General features: G+C 44.5%; 1 protein-coding gene across 1 annotated transcript in view; it reads left to right on the top strand.

Annotated features, from left to right (window-relative positions):
• Positions 1 to 2785: 2785 nt before the first annotated feature.
• LOC147710823 (uncharacterized) overlaps positions 2786 to 24363 on the top strand; it is a 37907-nt gene continuing 16329 nt past the window's right edge. The window contains exon 1 of the mRNA XM_086921567.1: positions 2786 to 3326. Coding sequence (XP_086777693.1) covers positions 3183 to 3326 — 144 coding nt within the window. The 5' untranslated portion in view covers positions 2786 to 3182. The remainder of the gene's footprint in view (positions 3327 to 24363) is intronic.

Below are 24363 nucleotides of genomic sequence, written 5' to 3'. Positions count from 1 at the left end.
CATGACGAGTTCAGCTCGTCATGCAGTACACTGCTCCTGTGCTTATGATGAGCTGAGCTCGTCATGAAGAATGGGAATCTAGGATCTCCAGCAGAGGAGGGGAATTCAGCAAGCAGCAATGTGGTTAATACACCCAAAGGTACACAAGGAAATGTTCCGTTTAAGAACATATATGTCATTAGAAATATCAATAACACAAATAGCACAATTTACAAACAGCTTTACAATTATTGTACAAAATATACGATCTTTAGAAAAAAAATTCAAATTAATATTAGCTGACAGTAATATATTAAATGCGGATGTTCTATGCTTTACATAAATAAATACAACTCAAAAAGCACATGCTGATACATATCTAATTCCCCATTATCATATTTTAATATTTGACAAATACTATACCTAACAAACAAATCATGGTATTATAGTATACTACAAGAAAAAACATATATTACACCCAGTATTCACAACACAACAGCAAATTGAAATTTTACAATATACTAAGCAAATATAAGACAGTACCTACCTTATATTAATTATATACAAACCACCAAAAGTCCCAATACAAATACTACTGCAAATATTAACAACCATATTGAACACTTATCCAAAACATCAATATATAATAATGGGTGATTTCAATATTGATCTACAAACAACAACACACAATCAAAATATATTATTAAACTACATGTCAAAAAACGTTAACTGCATTAAAAAAATACACACAGTTACAACAGACAACAATTCTTTATTAGATCATATCTTTACAGCATTATGGCACATTAGAGTCATATTAAATGATCATAAACCAATATGGATAGCAATTTCTTTTTTTTAGTTTACTATGAATCTTTTTATTGAAGAAACAAGAAAAGGAAAAACAGTAACAGGTGGCTTACATCGCGGAGTTAAAGGATCAATAATATACATACAGGGCATATAGACGGAGAATCATCAATAAAGTCTGCTCACGAGTTACATCAGGTATGCGGCCGTACCACAATCAGGATAGTCAATCAAACGCCTACCACCAACCCCACCTCCTCAGGAAAACAGGATAAACATTGAGTATCAGCCCAGGGTAGAAGGGAGGGGGAAGGGTGCAGCAATAAGAAGGTTACGAAGTCACAGCCGCATACCGAACACAATGATAAATTACACAACAATTGGCTTTCGCATGCAAGTGATATCCCCATAAGTATCCGTCTACCCCAGTACACAAATCCGCTACTCGATAAGGCCACCTCTATCAGGTTTTTGAAATATTTCTAACATAAAAACTACAAATAGAAACTAAACAAACACCCCTCCCCCCACCCTGCACCCCTGCATATGGCTTGCGCCCTATCCCCAACTAGCAGCGTGCCAATTGCTCCATCTAACTAGGTACTAAATACAGTAAAACATGGAAGAGAAATTTGTCATACAGGCTCCCGGTCTCCCCTCCCCCCCGCCAAAAGCAAATGACCCCTACACATAGTCAAAAAGTTTTAAAAAAAAGAAATTACTAGCCAAACAAATAGGGGAAGTTATAAAAACCGCCAAACCTCCAGCATCAATATAGGTAGCAAGTCCCGTATCAAATGAAGTCTTTATATCGAACCCAGACAGTCAAACTCATCCCTGGCCCACCCGATCCTTCGTGCGAACTCCCTCCGTTAGAACCGCCATGTTTGCAGGAGAGTCAAAGAATTCAAAAAGGTTGAAACCATTACAACTGGAGCGAGTCAAAAAAGTTAGTTCTTGAAATCCATCAACCATGCAGAGGTACTCCCCCACCGACAGTAAGTCTCGATATTGTTTCCTCCGAGAACGTAGTAGAACCAGATGAGAGGAGAAAAGTAGGAGGTCAATCCAGAAAGTACTGAAGGAGTTCTCCAGAAGAGAAAGATCGGATGGTTCCATCTCGGGCGGTAGCACTGCTGAATGTACTAGACTTTCAGGAGTTCCGAGCTCGCAAGTTGTTGCTCGTGCGCTGACTAAGGACATCAGTTCTAGTTTCCGCTCGGGGCTCTCTTTCTCAGTTAAAACCTGCTTCACGGGAGACACAGCGTGTTTCAGGTCTGGAAAAGGGTCGGAGTCCGGTCTCAAACACACAGTCTCAATCGTTACGACCATTTTGTGGATGATGGCTTCCACTTGCGAATGAAGTGCCCCGATGGCGGCCATTACGGTCCCCAGTGACGACACACACTCCGTCCGATCCATCTCCTCTCGCTCGATGTCAATCAGGTCTTTTACCCCGGAGGACGACTACTCCTGGGGGACAGGCAATAGCGGGGTGGACGGTAACGGTGGGCAACCTGTCGATTCAGCGATCTTTACCCCACCGCCGCGAGCGAGGACCCCGGAGGACGACAGCAGGGTCCGCGGGACATGGACCCCCATCCACAGCCGCAGACACTTCTTGTCGCCGTTCCTTTAGTATCAACCGGACCTCAGGACCACCATCCGAATCGGGCGAGGATAACCTCCACTTCGAAAGACCGGACTCCGCCCAAGTCCCACGGCCGATGTTATTCAAATGAAACCCGGCTGGGTCAGTACTCGAGGCCCCGGCTCACACGCTGGGTTAGGCCGAAAATGAAACACAGCATAACTTCATCAATCGAGTCGATAAAAATCCTGGGATTGCACCTTTAGGCTCAGCAACGATTCAGCCACACGGGGGTCAGGCGCGAAATCAGGATTAATAACAGGATTTGTCAGCTAATGACGGAGGTCGACGGAGCCGGGAGCTTACACGGCCATCTTGGTTGCTAGCGTAGCTCCTCCCCCCCATGGATAGCTATTTAATTAACATGCATTATAGTGTAGGACTATCATATGTACTGCAAAAGAAAGTTTAATTAAATGTTAATAACTACTTTATTCTATTTCACAGATGATTTCTCTTCATGAATTGAAAGACACAAAACAAGATGATACCAAGCAATACCAAAAAGCAATTCGTGTGAACATCATTAAATTTTCAGGAAAAACATATTACCGGAATGCAAAACAAGAAAATAAAGTAATGTACCATATGGCTCTAGCAGATCAAACTGCCTCAATCAAAGCTACTTGTTATAATGAAGACTATTATGCTCAAACAAAAGAACAACATGCCCTGCTAATACGCAATTATATTATCAAGAATGCTGTTTTAATTATAATAAAACAAACAAAAAGTATCAAGGATGCCACTAATTGATATAACTGAAGATATCATTCAAGAAGCTGCAAATATTTTGCAGCCACCACCGCCACCACTGTCTCCGATAAAGACAGTAAGAGATGTAAATCTGAAGACACTATTGAGCGTCTCAGGAACAATAACTGAGGTAAGCAAAATTCTAATACTTTATATTATTGTTTTTATTGTTTGTCCATTCGCAAAATAATATGCAACAATTAAAAACATTTTTTAATACTTACATGTATATGTAAATATTAATATGTACATATTAATATGTACATATTAATAACTATAATTTATTTGCAATAAAATGTTTTAAGAAGCAATGTAAAAAGTAAAGTAATTACAATGATTAAACGATATTGGTATTAATATTAGCAAATGTGTTTATTGGTGCAATATTGTCAATTCAACGGCTCTATAATTGTTTATTCTGTGCTATAAACTATATATTCGAAAACAGTAAATACAACAGCAACATACTGTTTATTAACTAATATAAAAAGTACACCTGCCTAGAAATGTCCCATCAAAAGAAAATGTTATACAAAAATGCAGCATTACCTGTTTGACAAAACATAGGCAAGTATATCTATCACTTTAGCAGTGTAAAGACAACTATTAAAAAATTCAAACAATTACGGAATCTAAACAATGTTATACGAGGAAAGTGCATACAAATGTATTAAAGGTAAGTAAACTTACAAACAATACTACAAGTTATCACAAAATATATTAACTACTGTACAGTTAATGTAAAGCAGAAATATTCCCTGTATCACTAAATATTAATACTTGCCTAATAAACGTCACAAAAGGTAAGTAATCTAAAACTTTTAATAATAACCTATTTGTATTACGTTTACAAAATGTATTTATATATCTTTACCAAAATAAGCACTATCACTAACAAAGTGCAACAATTAATGCATCTAAACAATGTCATACAACAAAACTACATGACAATGTATTAACAAGTAAGTACACTTACACACCATACTACTAATTATAAAAAAATGTATTAACTTTTGTATAATTATTGTAATGCAAAAACATATCATATTACAGTCAATATTAATACAGGCCTATTACAAATAATGGAAGGTAAGTAAGCTAAAACTTAAAATGTAATGTATTGGCATTTATATAGCGCACTACTTACCCATAGGGTCCCAAGGCGCTTCGACCGCTGCAAAACCCTTCCTGGCTTCCCTGAGTGATGGTCCCTTAATGGGTATCTCCAGGGTGAGACCAGGCATCCCCGGCGGTCTGGTGGGGCCGTTAGTGAAGATGAGGCAAGCTAATGCCCAGAGTTGCCGAGTGTGATCGCTGATCAGAGTGGGCACCGAGGCGAGAGAATTATCGAGTCCGCTGACCCTGGTCCAGAAACCTGCCGCGCCGGGAATCGAACCCTGGTCCCGGGCCGTCCTCTGCTCTCGGGTCTGCCGCCTCTAACCAGTGAGCCACACTACTTCACTTCACTTCACTTCACTTCACCTGACCCTGCTGCTGAAAACCTATTATTTACTACTTGTTTTCCTTATTACATTTAGACAAAAATATCATAAATAGAGCTTGTCCCTGTGTCTTCCTGAAGAAAAGTTAGAAGAAACTTAAAACATGTCAGCGATAACAATTGCTTACACCCACTTACACAGTATTTTTAAAATCACCTACACCCACTCCACTACACTTTGCACTACACATAATCCTTCACAATATAGTGCTCCTACGTACTTTGCAAGTTGTAGCACGCCCCAGTTCATAGAGCACTGGGATGCCCCCAATGATGAAGCATGTCACTGTGGGGCAACCTCAGTGATTGAGGGGACTCTAGAATAAAATGTTTCCTTTTTTGGAGCTTTGTCTGACCACATTGGCCAGTAACCCTGTCACAAGCTATGTCTCAAAACATAATACATAAGCCATCTCCATTATACACTACCATACTTAGCGTATTCCTAACAATTAAGTATGGGTGAATTTTGCGAATCTCGCGTTCGCGAATTTTGCGGATTTGCGAACTCGCAATCCGCAAAATCCGCGAATTCTTGCGAATTTGCAGATTTTTTTTGTGTTCGCAAGGATTTCTGCCAGTTCGCGAGGGTTTCGTACCAGTTCGCAATTGCGAACTTACATTTCGGCACGCAACGGTCGCGATTATGTTGTTTCTACGTCTGGTTCATCATCACAGGTTCCCAGCACCCTCTGTTTCACCACTGCAACCCTCTGTTACATCAATGCCACCCTCTGGTTCATCATTACTGTAGATTATGGGGGGGAAAAGCAAGCACACCAGCCCTGCTTCAACTGACATGAATTAATTTGGGGTTAGTTTATTAATGTGTCACTGTTTTAAAATTCCAGTCTGGCACCTGCTTCCTTATCTGTAATTTTGCTTTCTGTTGCAGTGCATTTTTTTTCCCCAGGACCTTTGTGGCCTACTTGTAGCTATTCTATGAGCCTGCTGTGAGGGTCAGAGCAGGGTCATACAATTGTTGCAACTAGCAACTGAATTCTGGAGGGGTCCCAGTCAGGAAGCACTACAGGGAATTGTTACTAATGATGAGTTTGAACTCTTGCCCCTGCCGAGTGCTTTCAGTTTTGAAAAACTCGTTTTTCTGCAATTTCGCGGGATTCGCGGGGCGCGAACACGCGCGAGATCGGATTCGGAAGCCGCAAATTCGTGCGAATATGCAATTTGTTTTTTTTGCGGCGTGTTAGTTGGCAAGGTTTTGTGCGTTTTTGCGAGCCGCTCGTAGCGCAAGGCGCGAAGTTACCCTTGCGGTCGTTCAAGAGCGCGGCCATCTTGTTTGCCTGACGTATTTCCGTTTCCAGGTGCGAAGTGTAATCTCGCAAAGTCTGCGGCTTGCCAGTACAGTTTCGCGTGTGTTCGCAAGGAAAATCTCGCGCAAACTTACCCGCGCGGTCGTGAACGGGCGCGGCCATCTTGTTTCTCATTCATTGCTATGGTTCTGGGCATGGTCTTTGTATCCTCTGTCAATCTCTGCCATCCTTTGCTTGTTTGAAGTTTTTTTTTATCTATTTTACTTATTATCTATCCCTCTATTTTTCTAGCCCTATATTTTTGTGTTTACTGCTACTTTTGGTTAATTTTAAACTACTTTTTTAAACTCTTTTCTTTTCTTCTCTTCCCTATTCTATTTTCTTTATTCCTTTCCGCCCAGACCATTGTGAAGGGAGCCGGGAAGCATCCCAAGAAGGGGAAGGGTCCCGCACCCCGTACCCGGCTCCCGTGCGGGCGTTTGAGGGGGGAGGAGGTCGTACCCAGGGAGATCTTTACCCCGGAGGAGGTGGGCCAACTCATTTTTTATGTTCAGCGCCGCCTCCCCAGGACCATCATGGGAGGCGGCAAGATCAGTGCCGGGTACGGGGCCCGGGAGTGCCGGAAGCGGTGGGAGAAGGTGTGCCAGGCCATTCACCACCACTCTCGGGTCTGGCGCACCTACAACCAGGCCACCTACCGCTGGACGGATGTCCTGACCCGTGAGCGAGATCTGCTCGACCTCCGTGGCCTTGAGATCCCCGGGCTTGGTGAGTAGTAGCTATTTCTTTACTACTATGTTTTCTCCTGCTGTGTTATTACATTGCAAATTTTAGTTTTTTACCAAGAGCAATAATGCTGCTCATTACATTGTAGGTAAATTATATTTCAAAATCTTCTGTGTATTTCAGGTACACTGCTCTCCTTCTTCTCAGTAGTGTTGCTACTATGCTTATTTGTTTTAGATTTTGTGTTCATTTCATTGGCCTGTGAAATTATGTATGAGTGTAGTTTAAAGAACTGCGTAATGCTACACACTAAGGTTCTGATTTTTAATTACCTGCGCATCCCTGCAAAGTAGCAGGGATGCGCCAGTAATTGTGCGTCACGCCACCATCACCCATGGTGCGCCGTATTTACAATGCGGCGCACCATGGGCCCAAAACGTCACCAAAGCGTTAAGCATCTGTGCCGTAAAGGCGGCGCATTGCTGGAGTTGCGTCGCAACGATGGTGCAGCTCCATCAATGCTCTGGGGTGCCCTATCTCCCCAATGCTGCGTCAAGCCGTAAGTCTGCTTCAAGCAGGCGCAGGGTTTGAGTCATGCATCATTGTCCTCAAAGTGACTGTTTGAAATCTTGTAGATTTCCCTCAGCCACTTTTAGGATGCGTTCCTGCGCAGGAACGCCCTCCCTTGCGCCGGACGCCCCCTATTGGCGCAGGGCTTTACAACGTGATGCATCTCCCATATGCGTCACGTTGTTAATATACGCCGCACCATTGCGCCTCTTTTGTGCTGTCGCTGCGTCACAAAAGTCACGCAACAATGGAGCAAAAGAGCTGCAAGGGGCTTCTAAATCAGCCCCTACAGACTCAAGTCCAGTCCTTCATTTGTACACATGGCGATAAGAAGAAATAGTGGTGGTGGATTAATAGTTTGAGTATTTTAATGACTGGTTAATGTAGTAGGAAACTTTAGTGTTGTCGCTGATCTTCAATCACGATGGACTTTGGCTGTCACTTTGCGTGCTGCGGACTGCTGCCTGCCAATCCTAGGCAAACCTTTTTAGTACTTTGTTTAGTGAGTTATATAGGGTAGTTTCCAATTCGACGGTCCGCAAATCAAGCAATACTAAAGTAATAACGTAGTCGACCACATGAGATTGGTCAATAATATATCCCGTGGAGTCATTCCCTATTTGCTATTTCGCAAAAATATTTTGTTAGTTCTTTTGAAATGTTTGATTTGGTTGAGAAATATCATCCATGTTTTCTATTTTTCTTTCTTTCATGTTGTACATCAGCTTCCCCCAGGGGCAAGAGGAGGACACAGGAGGAGGAGGAGGAGGGTGCTGTTGACAATGCAGGCCAGGACCGGGCAGGCGAGGGCTCCTTTGCTGGCCCCAGTAAGTTTTAATTTTAATATAGAGTACTTATTTTTTCCTAGCGTTCCTCATTCGATTTTTTCTAAATCGTCTTTGATCTTCTTGTAGACAGGATCTAAATTCTTATCCTGCCTCGACTATGACTCCGTGTGGTATTACTAGATTATTCTTATTAGTCTGTCTGTGTAGCTAACTAAGATTGCACATTTGGCATTTCCATTGGACTCCCATTCTAGTCAGCAATAGCTCTATGCACTGAGTGCAGTCCTCTGGGATTGTCCATAATGTCTTTTCAAGTATTCTAAATGTTTATGCTTTGACCATTGCCAACAATAAAAAGGTGAATGACCACCAAGAATGAATAAGATACTACTTTACTTTTGGTTTGGATAGGAGGACAATCCATTCTACTACTGTTGCAGGGACAAATCTGCACAAACAGAACTATGGACACTAAATAATGCATTGCTTACCTTATCAATTATAATAGGTGCTGTTAGACTTTCCACATACCTCAGTGATAACAGACTTTGTAGTTGAACCCCCAATCTTCTTACTGACTAGATAGTGTGGCAGAGTCATTTAGCTCCCAAAGTCACCGATGGCAGAGGCACGGACTCATGCTTGCAAAAATTCCAAAACCTTTAGCTCATCCACTCTAGTCTGGAGGACCAAAAACCACAGAGTCCATTTAAGTTTAAAAGCTTTATTAAAAGTAAACCCATTTATTAAAATCAAGTTTGTCATAAAAGTGAACGTGTAACTGAAAATGGAAAAGTGCTTAGTGCTGACGATTAATTGGACACATTTCTTGTGGTCGAGCCGAGCTCTCACCTGGTTTGAACTTGATCCTGCTCGTGTTCTTAGAAGTCAAGCTTCTGTCTGTTAGGAGAAAAAGTGTTGCGTGTTAAAAAGTAAAAAGCAAACATTCATCAGTTGTGCCAAAAAGTGCAGCAAGACAACAGCCTTCCCTGGAAAAAGGGACATTTTTACTTTAGAGTTTCCAGTCATAAATTATTAAATTGTATACTGTTTTTTTTCACATTTCTTTCTTCCTCCTAGACCAAATATTATATAGTAGTGAGTGGTGTATTCTAACATTATTAAATGTACTTTGTAGGTGGAACATCTGGAGACGGGGCCAGTGCGGAGGTGGTGGTGGCATTGGACGAGGAGGACAAATCTGGGGAGGAGGCTTTGCAAGTGCCGGACAAGGACATGCCTGTGAGGGTTCACACGGTGGTGGCGGGCAGAGGTAAGCTATACATTCCTTAGTCATTGAGATTGAAGACTGCAGAGTGTGCTTTCTGCACGGGTGTATTATAAATAAACCAGGTAGTAGCCTCCTCTAAATGTACTTCGACTTAGCTGTGAAGTTTTTGGCGAGAAGAATCCCAATCAGATCTGAGGTGAACTTGCTGGATGGGATGAACGAAAAGCGAAAGAAGGGTGTAAGTAAGTGTGGAAGGACGAGAAATGTAATGATGACTGGCAAAGAAGAATGATATGTGTTTGCTTGGTCCCCGAGGTGGCTGGGAAGGAAAGAATATGGTATGGTGCACGGCTGGGTGAATGATGAAGCAAGGATGGGTGGAAGGAGAACAGCCTGGGTGGGTGAGACAAAAACTGTATGTGTGCATATACCTTGAATGGATGGATGCCTGGATCATTCATGGTACTATCTGACTCTTAGATAGCATATGTGTATCTAGAGAGAGTAGACAGTCACTGGATGAACTAAGTGTTACTTTGAAGAGCATGTAACACCGCACCCGCACGTCCGTTCCAGTGTAGGAAAGGCAAGGAAAAAAAGTTGTAACGTTGTCCAAATACTACCATGAATAGTAGCAGTAGTTTGTATTGCAACTGCAAGCACAGCATATATCCGGTTATTACGGTGGACACTCCCTACCTCTCTTAATAACTTTAGTTTAGTAGTAGTACGTCATTCATGTGTGGGGGTATCACTGTTCACTCAATAATAAGCAAAGTACCTTAAGTCATCCCATATGTCATCAAATACATCCCATGTGAAGTGATAGATAATCAGATAAATTAGCTTCTTCATTTTCCATTTCTAATACTCATTTGCACTGTAGGGTGAAAGCTAAATTAATTAAGCAGTAGCCCTTTTAACAGAGCATTCTCAGTGCCACCCGTAATAGAAAAGTAAGAGCTTCACCACCTGCATGTACTGGACCGGTACAGTAACGCAAGTCTGTCTCACTCACCATGGTGTGCGTCTGTTTTTCTCGGGTGCAAGTTCACTGCGCTGGCATTATGCCAGCTTGCATAAGATAACGTACCAATTTTCCTAAACAAGAGAGAAGAAGAAGAATAAGAGTGGTGTACTGTCATAGTCGACTGTAATGGAAGTCCATAGTGCTCGTAGAATTTGTTCCTTAAACTCCCACTAATGCTAGAGCAAGGATGAAGAAGTCGGAGGTTACATAGATACTGTCCTCAATAGTTATGTACTGTGCTTTCAATTTGCTACTTGTACTGTGACAACTTTCTGCTCAATCATTTTGTGTTAATCTTAAGGAGCATTGGTTACAGACTATGTCTTTCTTTTTTCATGTAGTTGCTCCTTCCAAATCCAAGACACCATCAAGGAGGAAGGAGCTGGCTCGAATGGCCCGGCAACGGAGGCTGGATGCCACTGTCGCTGAATATCGGCGGCTGGTGACCCTGGAGGAGGAGGAGACGCAGTCTGGTACAACAACAACGTCCACTGGGACAGCTGCATCCTCCTCCGTGCGGGCTGCCAGCCAGCGCAGTGCTCCAGCGGTACGGAGCCGGGCTACCAAAGCCAAACGCCACCGCCGAGCAGCAAAGAAAGCAGCTGCCCCTCACAGGATTTGCAAGGCACACCGGCGCCGCTTATCCCTCAGACTGTCCTACCTGGAGCAGGAGGTCCATAACTATAAGAACTTGGTGGAGGGCCTCCGCTTCGAACTTGCCACCCTCCGCAAGGAGCATGATGCCCTGGCTGCTAAATCCAACAGCACCCTGCCATAGTGTCCCTTGCCCCTTTTTTAGAGACTTTTGGGGGGTGGGAATTGGGAGTTGGGTTTTTTGGGGACTTTTGAAGGACAATCGTTGGGGTTAGGGAGGGTCTTGCGGGAGATTCTTTTGTTAGGGCTATAAAAATATACTTTTTGAAACTTTATCTGACCATACCTGTTTTTTACTGCTTTTGAGTCTGGTGGGTGGGGGTTTAACAGTAAGTTTGTTTTCCTGAATAGTCCTAGGACTTTAGTAGTACTACAGTCAATCCAATCTCTCGTCTCTCCTAATACTCCATTATACTACCTCCAACCAAACGCCTATCTTACCTGTAATTTCTGTTTGCAAGTAGGGCTAGGCCCAGGGCTGGCTCCACGGGAAACAGCGAATAAGGTTGGCAATCCTGGGCAGATAAAATTTCCTCATAGCGGTGGTACTAGTGGTGTGACACAGTGGCAGTTGCATGCCTATGAAAAAAAAGAAAATGAAATCTGGTTTGTCCTCCTGAGCAATACAACGGTACAATAGAGAATATAGCAGGTGACAGAAGTACACTAGAACAGTGCCACATTGTAGCCTAACAAATGGTAAAGTATAACTAATTCGGTTGACGTTCTTTGACATTAGCCATGGGTCTTTGTCAAGCAGAGTAAGAATATATCCTCGGATTTCTTCACAAGCCTGTTGCTATCACCTTATCCTCCCCAGCAAGTGTGTGGATTTATTGCTGTAATTTAGTCACACATCAATCAAAACCACACAGCCCGGGGGAAGAGGGTTAGGGTTTGAAAAATGGATGGGTACGGGGGTTTTTGGGAAAGGTTTTAGGAGACGAGAAAAAATAGCACAGCATGGACAAACAATTGTGAACATAAACAAATCTTTGGGTACAAACCTATCCATCAATCTTTGAAAGTGCATGCACTACTGCATGCATGTCAGTGAAAAGTAAGTAGTACTTTCGACAACTGTGGAAGAAAGAATGCGACAGTACAGGGCGTGTGTGGAATTATTGATAACTATATTCAACATAAGGTCTCTGTTGCCAGATACCTGAGAGCCTTGCTGGTCACTATAAATCCATTCACAACACTCAATGGGGTTGGTCTGGAAGGTATAGTAGATAGAAAAGGAGAAATTGCTCTTTTTCTAGGTGTCCCCTCACTCACCAGGGTTGCCCCTTGGTGACATGCTTCATCATTGGGGCCATCCCAGTCCTCTACGGGCTGGGGCGTGCTGCGACTTGCGAATTACGTAGGAGCACTTACAAATGACTATGTGTGGTGCAGATGTGATAGTGGAGTGGACTAAGTGATGTGTTAAGGGATCAATTTAGAAGCAGAGAGAGATCCAAGAAATGCAGTCACAGTCAGAGAAAAAGACAAAGGATACTGTATCTGTATGTTGTTGTAGTTGTCCTGTTGAATTTGGTAAGTAAGTTGCCTGCAGAAAAAAAATCCTCTTATTAGCGGCACTCCTCCATTGCAGCCGACGCTTCGTCCATCGATGCTGGTCACCAGAAGACACCCTGTCCACTGCCTGCCTGATGCTGAATTGTGGCTCGCTAATGTGAAGCCTGACTCCATCCTTTTTTCCCCATTGCACAGACTGAAACCCGGCCTGTAATTATTCAAAGAAAAACAGGAAGTGATATAATATTACAACACCACTGATAAATAAATATAAGGTATATAGGCTGTGGAGTGCAAAAAGTCACACTTTGATTTTCCTAGTAGACAGTACAATATTTTTGAAAGTGCGTACTCTGTCTGAGTCACCTTTTGAAGGATAAATAAGTATGGGCAAATTAATGTAGCGGATCTTTCCCCTCAAGCTAGGTGTCCTGTAAACTGTGTTTTAGAACAAAATTAGATCTTCCCAGCAGTGCTCCCACCCAGACCCTTACTAAAGCCAGTCGCAAAAATGTAGAAGACCGGCCCCAATCAAATCTCAAAAAACGAGGCCTAGCAGAAAACTGGTGACAAAACGTACTTTGAAAGTAAAAGTAGGCCCAAGTACCCCCTTACCCACCGTGGATTGCATTCAAACCACTTGCAAGCAACCAAGCAAAAGTATCCATAGCCAGCATCGCTCCAAGACTCGAAAACCCCCCCACCCAAACACATGCAATAGAAATACTGCTAACCCTAACGAACCCTAAGTTAAGAATAGTAGCAAAGGCTTTCTTTAACTATGCCAAATCCCCCCTTTCCCACCATGGATTTTCTTCAAATGACTTGCAACCAAAATTACACATTCTCACGAGTGCTCTAAGACCCCAGAACTCAGTTGCAAAAATCTAGAACACCCCGAAACACATGCTTTCCTGCTGCTAGGGCTAACCCTAACGAACCCTAAGTTACAAAAAGTGCCAAAAGGCTTTTCCGCGAGGATTTTGTCCCAACCACTTCTACCCGGTATTAGACCTTCCCAGGAATGCCCCAAGACCCGCAAACCCACCTGCCAAGAAGCATAACACCCCCAAACAGGCCAAAAGCAACATCTCATACTTGCAATATTTCTCGGCCTTGGGTCCAAACGCGCTGCGTAGCTAGGCCATAGGTCCGGTTTTCCACCACGGATTTCCTGAAAAGCAAATGCAATCAAGATTAGAGTGTCCCAGCAGTGCTCCCAGACCCCGAAACTCACCCACAAACACCAGGAAGCCCCCCAAACAGGCCCCCGAAAACGTTACATTGAGCAAAATGTCAGAAATAGCACAAAAAAAATCGGCGTGGATTTTGTCCAAACCACTTTTATCCGGTATTAGAGCTTCCCAGCAATGGCCCCAGAGCCGTCAACCCAGGAGAAAACGAGTAGAAGACCCCCAAACAGCCAAAGAGCAAAAGTACAAAAATGGGGACTTTGTCATTTTTTTCCAAATTTCCCAAATCACTCCGCGCGCGCTCTGCAGCTAGGCCCTAACTCCCCTCTGCCACCATGGATTTGCTTCAAACCTCTTGCAAAGTAAAGTATATATAGCCAGCAGTGCGCCCAGACCCCGAAACCCACCCACAAACACCAGGAAGCCCCCCAAACAGGCCCCCGAAAACGCTACATTGAGCAAAATGTCAGAAATAGCACAAAAAAAAATCGGCCTGGATTTTGTCCCAACCACTTCTACCCGGTATTAGACCTTCCCAGGAATGCCCCAAGACGCGCCAACCCACCCGCCAAAAAGCATAACACCCCCAAACAGGCCAAAAGCAACATCTACTTACAATATTTCTCGGCCTTCGGTCCAAACGTGCTGCGTAGCTAGGCCATAGGTCCGGTTTGCCACCACGGATTTCCTGAAAAGCAAATGCAATCAAGATTAGAGTGTCCCAGCAGTGCTCCCAGACCCCGAAACTCACCCACAAACACCAGGAAGCCCCCCAAACAGGCCCCCGAAAACGCTACATTGAGCAAAATGTCAGAAATAGAAAAAAAAAATCCGCGTGGATTTTGTCCCAACCACTTCTACCCGGTATTAGACCTTCCCAGGAATGCCCCAAGACCCGCCAACCCACCTGCCAAAAAGCATAACACCCCCAAACAGGCCAAAACCAACATCTCCTACTTACAATATTTCTCGGCCTTCGGTCCAAACGCGCTGCGTAGCTAGGCCATAAGTCGGGGTTGCCACCACGGATTTCCTGAAAAGCAAATGCAATCAAGATTAGAGTGTCCCAGCAGTGCTGACAGACCCCGAAACTCACCCACCAACAGACGGAACCCCCCCTAAGAGCACCTCAAAGGCAAGCAAGTCAGCAAAAACACTAACAAATTTGCGCCTCAGATTTGGTCCAAACCACTTTTATCCGGTATTAGAGCTTCCCAACAATGGTCCCAGAGCCGTCAACTCACCTGCAAAGAGGTAGAACAACACCACCACAAGTGCTGAGTCTTTCTTCATTGGGCGTAAACCAGCCCTCTGCTTTGATGGAAATAGGAGTCTGGAGGAGGAGGATAGAGGAGCATGTTCTTCTGAACTTGTGAACCTGAGGAATGCAGACTGCGGCACCTTCAAATCAATTAGCAAACCAGTGAAGACAGTTCTGCTGATGGGCTTGTTTTTGTGATTATCTGATTCAAGTTTGAAATATATTAACTGTGCACAACAAAGAAAGACAGACACACAGGAATAAAAGTTAATAAGGACGAAAAAGAAAGTTATTGATTCGTTGTCTCATTTTCAGGGCTCGGTATCACGGTCCAGGAATAAGAATAAGGCTTCGTCATCATACTCTGCGAATTCAGGCAGGGTGAGCTCAGTGTCACCTGACAGAGTAGAAATTCCCTCATCTATGTTGCTGGCCACCTCATTTTCACCTGGCGCGCTTTCTCGTACTCTGAAATCTGGTGGTATGAGGTGCTGATTCATCTTGATAATTGTTAACCTCTCCACATTTTTGGGCGAGAGGCGGCTCCGTTTGGAAGTTACAATGCCACCAGCAGCACTGAAAACACGTTCAGAAGACACACTTGCGAGTGGGCAAGACAAGTAGTTTAAAGCCAGGTTGGTGAGCTGTGGCCACAATTCTTTTTTCCCATACCAATACGCCAATGGGTCAGCATTAACATAGACCTCTGTTGAGTCATTCAGATTGTCCTTCACCATCGACTCAAGGTCCTCATCCAAGGTTCCTCCACTTTGCTTAGCTGTTGCTGTGCCTCTGACCTTTTGAGAACCAAACCCAAGTCGAGCTAGCCAATCCTCTTCAGCCTCCAATGTTTCTGTTGTGTCTGGTGCAGAAGATCCGGTTGCCGGTGTCTTTAACGGCTGAGAGGTCACTTGTGCCACAGCCACAGGTGCAGAAGTGGATTGTTTTGACTGGGGATGGCCTGCTGATGTACTGCCATTTCCTTCAATTTTCTGCCGTTCTCTTTCAAACCTCTTGGCTGACAAGGCTAGCCAACGTTTGTACTTTGGAACATGTTCATCATCAAAAGGAAAGAATCCTTGGCCTGCCAGCGCCTTTTTGTAGCGTGGATCCGGAATAGTAGCACAAATGTAATGCTCTTCTGAGTGGATCATTTTAAGACGTTCATCACCTTGTAGGAGCTCTAATAATTTCGCAGCCAGAACAAAAGAGTCTTGGTTTTTTACATCTTTTTCAAACACAGAACACACCTCCTTCAGTTGGTGCTCCAGCATGTACAACAATGGGATAGCTTTTCCCAAATTACAGTCCTCCTTGCTGACTGCACGCGTGAAGAACTCAAAAGGACGAAGCATGCGTGTCAGGCTTTGAACTATGTTCCATTGCGCCGCACCCATCCTCAGGTCCTCTGTACCCTCTGTAAAGAAATATTGATCGAGTACCGTATACTGCTCATACAGACGCTCAAGCATGTAGAAGGTTGAGTTCCAACGTGTTACCACCTCCTGGATGAGTGCTTTCACTGGCATTTGACGTTGATATAGCAGGCTCCTCAGCTGCTTCCGGGCCTTAAAAGAATGGCTGAAATGGTTGCACATTTTTCGGCAGGTGTCTAATACTCTGTACGCTGCACTGCCTTTATTACCCAAGAATTTTTGGACAACCAGGTTTATACAGTGCGCCAAACACGGCACTCTGAAATAGTAACCCAGCCTCATGGCCTTAACTATATTGGCGCCATTGTCCGTGGAAACATAACCAACCTGGCGTTTTTTTGGGGACAGCCAGTTAAGGACCTTTGTGTTAAAGACATCCAAAATGTTTTCTGCTGTGTGACGTTTCTCCAAACCAAACATGGCTAGTGTTGCATGTTTCCGAGCAGCTTTAAAAACAATGTCCGCGTCAAAACCTGCGTTTAGCTTTGCTTTAGCCCCTGAAAAAGAGACCCAGTGTGCAGTGATGCACATGTAATCAGCGCCTGCGCCACTGGTCCACATGTCTGTTGTCAGATGTATAGTGTGAACAGCACTCTTCTGCAAAGCTGCCCCAATCACCTCCAGAACATCTTCATGTAGTGCTGGAACCGCAACTCGGGCAAAATAGAACCGGCTAGGAACATTCCATTTAGGGCAGAGCTCTGCCACTAATTCTAGAAAACCAACCCCTTCTACAAAAGAAAAAGGGAGAAGGTCCAGAGCAAGCATTTTAGCCAGCTTAGTGTTATACAGACGCGTCAGTGGGTGGTTGCGTTCATATTGCGCTTCTGTAAACAACATCTTTTTAATGTTGCCCTGGACAAAGGATTTACGGGATGATGATGATATCTTCGACCCAGTTACGCTCGCTGATGAACTTTTCCGCATTGATGTCTCACTCTCTCCCACACTCTTAGTGTGGCTCACATGGGGTGTGCTGCTGACAGGGGTACTGGGTGTAAGTGAAGTGTTTGAATCGTCTTCTTCCTCCTCATCATCATCAGATGAAAAATCAACGTTTTTATTACGTGCAATTCGGGCTTCCTTGACCGCCTCTAGGTGCGCAAACCATTGGACAGGGTGCGCTCTCTTAAGATGACCTCTCTGGCCTCCGGTACCATAGTTGGTACCAAACTTACCACGACTAACTCGAAGCTTACACATGCTACAAATGGCTACGTTTTCCATTCTTGGGCAAACACTAAAGAAGTCCCAAACTGGAGACTTGAAATGTCTTTGGGGGCCGTAGGAGGCGGCGATACTGGTGGTGGTGGTCCTGCTGCTAATGCCAGATGAAGTGGAGGATGTGGATTGCCGAACTTCAGTACGTTTTGCACTTTCACCACCACTAATTGAGGTCGAGGTGGATGGAAGTCCCTTCTTGCGAGGAAGAAATATGGAAGCGGTAGGTGTTGGTGTACTAGTTAACTCCAAATCCAATGATTGTTGTGTTTCCATTGACTCCTCGTCGACATCATCATCACGCTCAGCAGCTTCTCAGGATAGGGTCAAAATGTCTCTTTGCTGCATGCCCGCTGGGGCTGCAGTGACCATTGTGATGACTGGATCGTCTTCATGAAGGGCTTCATCAGCAGCAGTATGCGTCACTTCTTGTTGAGCCTCATCACACTCCATAGCTATGAGTTTTTCGACGACCTTCCTTTTACGCTTAGGTATCTTTGTCAGATCATGGTGTGCCTCACTCTCAGGCTGCCGTGGTGGTACCCATTCGTCATCCAGATCATCAGTAGGAGGTGAGCTTGAAGAAGATGTAGACACCCCCCTTGATCTTTTCCTTGCTAGGGATGTGGAAGACAATGAATGATCATCAGGAGGAGTGGCTTCCTAAAATGATACCTCGGTCTGATTGTCAATTTTCTGATGTGCCCCTACTTCGGGAGGAACAACTATTGTGGGCACTTGTGACCCTCCATGCACCTCTGCTTGCGCATCTCCTTGCGCTGCCTCTCCTTCCACATGTACTTGGGCTTGTACTACTTCCACATGTTGTTGTTGCGGCTGTGGTTGTTCAACACTTGTCAGATGAGTTACAACAACCTGTGTTGATTCAGGGACATTGCTGCTACTTTCTTGCGATGAGCCAACATCACTGGTCGATGGTGATTGGAGAAGTACACTGACTGCCTCTGAAGCACTCAAGGGCTTTGACTTAAGTTGGCGTGGTGGTGGAGGCACTGAACCCAATGGAGCGGGGGTGCTGCTCCCAGCTTGGTCCCCAGCAGATCCTGCTGCTGCAGGCGTACTTTTTTTTTTGCTCCCAAAAAACCAAAAAACGTGGCGGTTGGCACACCAGCCTCCTTGGTAACTTGCTTCTTCTGCTCCTTACTAGCAACTTTCTTGCTAGAGGAGCTACGGAGACCTTTTTTTGGGGCCATCTTCTTCAGAGCAGGTCAGACAGCAGGCCACAGTTGCACGAATTGTAGAGTTGTCTGAGGCCAGACGTGACGTCGCGTGACGTTATGCTGCACACACACACCGCTGCAGGACTTCTTCCTGGCACTGGTGGTTCTCTTGAGTCTTGTGCACCTAAAAACAATGGAAGACAGAGGAACATCAGTTCAGTTAAACACCCCAAAAAAATCGGAAAAAAAAGAAAAATCAGCACAATCCCATTCCATCCATGCCCTCCATGATGTTTAAGTTCAAGACACCCCACAGAAAGACTAGGCCCATGCTAGACTCAAATACCCCTGGTGAAAAGGCCACAAGTACAGCCCCCAAAAACGAAAATCACTGAAAAATCAGCACAATCCCATTCCATCCATGCCCTCCATGATGTTTAAGTTCAAGACACCCCACAGAAAGACTAGGCCCATGCAAGACTCAATACCCCTGGTGAAAAGGCCACAAGTACAGCCCCAAAAAACGAAAATCACTGAAAAATCAGCACAATCCCATTCCATCCATGCCCTCAATGATGTTTAAGTTCAAGACACCCCACAGAAAGACTAGGCCCATGCTAGACTCAAATACCCCTGGTGAAAAGGCCACAAGTACAGCCCCCAAAAACGAAAATCACTGAAAAATCAGCACAATCCCATTCCATCCATGCTCTCCATGATGTTTAAATTCAAGACAACCCACAGAAAGACTAGGCCCATGCAAGACTCACTACCCCTGGGCATAAAGGTTGAAAAGTAGGCAAAATGGTTCCAGGCCTAACAACAATGCCTACATTCAAAATGGCCACTTGCCTCCCTGCACATGGCCAGGGCCTGTAGCAGCACTCAAAATGGCCCCCAGCCACATGGCCTGTCCCTCCCCATGAACACCCCCAAAAATCGAAAATCACTGAAAAATCTGCACAATCCCATTCCATCCATGCCCTCCATGATGTTTAAGTTCAAGACACCCCACAAAAAGACTAGGCCCATGCTAGACTCAATACCCCTGGTGAAAAGGCCACAAGTACAGCCCCAAAAAACGAAAATCACTGAAAAATCAGCACAATCCCATTCCATCCATGCCCTCCATGATGTTTAAGTTCAAGACACCCCACAGAAAGACTAGGCCCATGCTAGACTCAAATACCCCTGGTGAAAAGGCCACAAGTACAGCCCCCCAAAACGAAAATCACTGAAAAATCAGCACAATCCCATTCCATCCATGCTCTCCATGATGTTTAAATTCAAGACAACCCACAGAAAGACTAGGCCCATGCAAGACTCACTACCCCTGGGCATAAAGGTTGAAAAGTAGGCAAAATGGTTGCAGGCCTAACAACAATGCCTACATTCAAAATGGCCACTTGCTTCCCTGCACATGGCCAGGGCCTGTAGCAGCACTCAAAATGGCCCCCAGCCACATGGCCTGTCCCTCCCCATGAACACCCCCAAAAATCGAAAATCACTGAAAAATCAGCACACTCCCATTCCATCCATGCCCTCCATGATGTTTAAGTTCAAGACACCCCACAAAAAGACTAGGCCCATGCTAGACTCAATACCCCTGGTGAAAAGGCCACAAGTACAGCCCCAAAAAACGAAAATCACTGAAAAATCAGCACAATCCCATTCCATCCATGCCCTCCATGATGTTTAAGTTCAAGACACCCCACAGAAAGACTAGGCCCATGCTAGACTCAAATACCCCTGGTGAAAAGGCCACAAGTACAGCCCCCAAAAACGAAAATCACTGAAAAATCAGCACAATCCCATTCCATCCATGCCCTCCATGATGTTTAAATTCAAGACAACCCACAGAAAGACTAGGCCCATGCTAGACTGAAATACCCCTGGTGAACAGGCCACAAGTACAGCCCCAAAAAACGAAAATCACTGAAAAATCAGCACAATCCCAATCCATCCATGCCCTCCATGATGTTTAAGTTCAAGACACCCCACAGAAAGACTCAGTCCACCCACCACTGAGTACCCCTGGGCAAAAGGCCCCAAAACAGCCCAAAAATAGAAAAATCCAAAATTGTAGTTGCAGCAACTGTAATGCCCCAAACAAACTTACTTGTAAAATTTCTAATCCAACAGTGATCCAAAGAAAGTCAAAAAGGCCTCAAATCCAAATATCCAGCAGCATCCACAAAAAGTAATCCTTCCAGCTCCAGATCCAAATGAAAAGTGACCAGGAGATGGACAAAGCACTGGGAGGAGCCTGCTGGACAGGAACAGGAAGTTGAAGACTGTGGGGCACTTCCTTCCTCCCACCCCCTCCACCCCTCCCCAAAATGGACTCCTCGCTAAAAAAAGTGCAGGCAAATGTCAACCTAAGGAGTTATTCAGATAAAAATCATCATTTCAAGAAGGTTTATGCTGCTTGCTGGTGGATTTCTTGTGCAGAATTGCAAGTTTTATATTTTCGCTTGTGCGAGATTGTTGCTGCTCGCCGCATCTCAAATCTCGCAATTGCGAAGTACCGCGAGACGTGATCTCGCCGTACTCGCGTTGACAAACTCTCGCTGTGCAAGTTGGCAAGCCGCGATGAGGTAATCGCGCTCGCCAAATTCCCGCGGGATCCTGCAGCAAGATCCAAAATGGCGCAGCACTCGCAAAATATCGAGAAAAACAACTCGGCAAACGATGATAAACGCCAAACGCCGCAAAATTGTATCACCAAGAAAAAAAAAATCCGCTGCGTGCGAATTTGCGGATTTTGCGGGAAATTCGCAAATCTCGCGGATTGCGAATTTACCGAAAATCCGCAAAATCCGCGAGCGTAACGGATTTTCCGCCCATACTTACTAACAATGTAACTATTGTGTCCGTTATGTATTCGCTGGGACACTACTAACATTTTCAACCGAGGATAGGGAAAAAAAACATGTGAAAATAATGGACAAAAGAAGCTAATATTAAAGAACGAAGAAAAAAGAGGGGTAAATATAATCCAATGAAAAATCAAAGGGGTGCGTAAGCAGGCAATCCATTCATGCATGTCCTATGGTGCACAGCGCTTTTCTCATGTGTGGGAGCAAAGACGAGAGGGCGGTAGCTTGCGCAATACCTCGTCCTGAAAACAGGGTCTGCGTGTCGTATCCCGTGTGTAGGGGACTGGTTGGGGCTATCTACTCATGGCGGTGCGGCATGTCATGCTACTCAGATATGATATGGTGATCACGGTCTGGGACTAGAACTCTTTCTGTGATTGCATCGTTCTCCCTCCCGCTTGCCAACTATGTTGTGTCCGATAAGACGAGCACTCAGGTGTGCCCCTGATCAATACATGCTTGGTGAAAAGTCCTTAAGGTATCCTCCCAGAGCTGTGCTATCGGGAATGTCCTCAATCCTGCCGTTTCCTCCCTGCGCAAGGTAGTGCTTTCCGCTGCTGCCTAGTTATTGAAGGATTTGCACCAATGTTTGGCCTGCGGTGGGTCCCTGTTTTTCCAATGCTTAGTGAGGAGTCTCTTGGCTATAACGAGTCCCAGATCCCAAAACCTAGCCTGGACCCTATTGTGTTTTGCTCGTTTATACAAGCCTAGCGGAAATGCCTCCCAGGTATGCGGAAGCATTACACCAACTCCTGTCGTTAACAGCGCCGTCACTGTGCGTCAATACGGCAGTATGCTGGGGCATGCCCAGAGCATGTGGAGAATGTTCGCTCCCACCAGGGAACATCGCGGGCATGCAGAGGTCACGATCGAGAAGTATCGGTTAATTTTGTCCGGTGATAAGTACGCCCGGTGCAGTATGTAAAATTGTATAATATTAAAACGTGAATTCCGCGGGACATCGGAGGGCCCCTCCAGGATCATTGCCCATTTCTTATCAGTCCAGACCTGTCCTCTGTCAGCACCTACTTGTCTCTCAGTGACTGGAGAGTGTCATGTGTGTGTAACAGCAGTGCCTGCGCCAGCCAATGGATCACATGTGCTCCATTACCCATAACATGCAAGTATTGCACCAGTAGATGCATTGGTAATTCTTCGGATATATCACCCCATGCCTTCGTGAACGTGCGTAAAAGGGAAGCATGTAGTAGAAATTGCCCCACAGGCAAGTGTGTGCCTGCAGCTAGTCTGTCAAAGGAGAGCAGTGCACCATCCGTGTATAGGTCAGCCATCGTATCCACCCCAGCCTGTACCCATCGTTCCAGCATGGTTACCATTACTACCCCACCGTCTCTGGGAGTGCCCAACAACGGGAGGGCTGGAGCACAAGGTTTCACCGCTCGGGTGAGTCTCAGACCACGTACATATCACTTGCGGGCTACCGCTAAGTGTATTTGCGTCAGACAAGGCGTCCTGGTCAGGGGGTGAAACAGCATGTGGACCTGGGTATGGGATAGAGTCATGGTGTCAGAGGTCGTGTCAGCTAAATCAAATCAATCAAATCAAATACGTTTTTATTTGTTTTGGTACTCAACTGAGGACCACAAATATAACACAATTACAAAGAATGAAATCACAATTATTAATATAGTATTAAAAATGACTTTAGAAATTTAAAAAGATTGTAACATACCCATTCATTGGGTGGTTGTTTACATACAAGTAGTAGGTTTTTTACATTTACAATTCTACATTTGGTATATATTGGGTCAAGAAATCTAGACAGTGCTGCAACTATATTTGGATGAGGACAAACAAATAACATATGCTCAATGTCCTGATCTCCTCCATGACAGAATTTACATTTCGGAGATTCATCCGCTGACCATCTTGCAGTAAAAGTTTGCAGTGGTAGGATGCCTAGGCGCAACATTGTTATTGCCCTTCTTACACCATGGGTAAGGGAAAACCCAACATATGGCTGAACGACCTTATATTCCAATGTTTCAATGTAGAGTTTGTACGAAGTTAGCTTATTACAATGTGCACAATCAAGGTCGAAGCTCAATCTTGGAGTAAAACATTTTAGAAAGAGCTTCAACTGAGAGATAGACCAGGTGAGCAAGATATCTTTACTAAGATTAGCAATTTTAAATGCTGCAGTCATATTCCTATAAAAAATATACTTGGTTGCTTTTGTTTCAAAGGTCTCAATCTTTAACAAAGAGCGCAATGTTCCTTCCTTTGCATGCAGAATGTGATAAGCCCATCTTATGACATTGGCCACGGCTGTAGCGTAGGTGCTTGTTAAAGAAAATTCGAGTCTAAGTGCTTGAACTGGTATAGATTTGGAAACCTTGAGGATTTTTTTCAAAATTTTTCCTTCGTTTAGATCCATATAAGACCATTGTTTCATTGGAATATGTTCAGTAGCATAAGATAGAACCGGTGGAATTTTTACTCTATACACTTTTAACAGAGTAGAAAAGTGTCTGTTTCCTGTGGCAGAGTATAGTTTGGAGAGTGCCCCGGCATGTATTTCTGATTTTCTTTTTAAGTTGTTTATCTGTTTTGGATTTAATAAGTTCTTTGTGAAAATCCTGCCAAGGTAGGTATATTCATCCACTTCTTCAATTTTTACCCCATCAAGCTTCCAGCTATATTTAACACTTTGTTTCTTACATGAGAAAGCTACCACTTT

The sequence above is a fragment of the Lissotriton vulgaris genome, chromosome 5 (genome assembly GCF_964263255.1).
Source record: "Lissotriton vulgaris chromosome 5, aLisVul1.2, whole genome shotgun sequence".
Classification (NCBI taxonomy): Eukaryota; Metazoa; Chordata; class Amphibia; order Caudata; family Salamandridae; genus Lissotriton; species Lissotriton vulgaris.
This window is presented reverse-complemented; position numbering and strand designations above follow the sequence as displayed.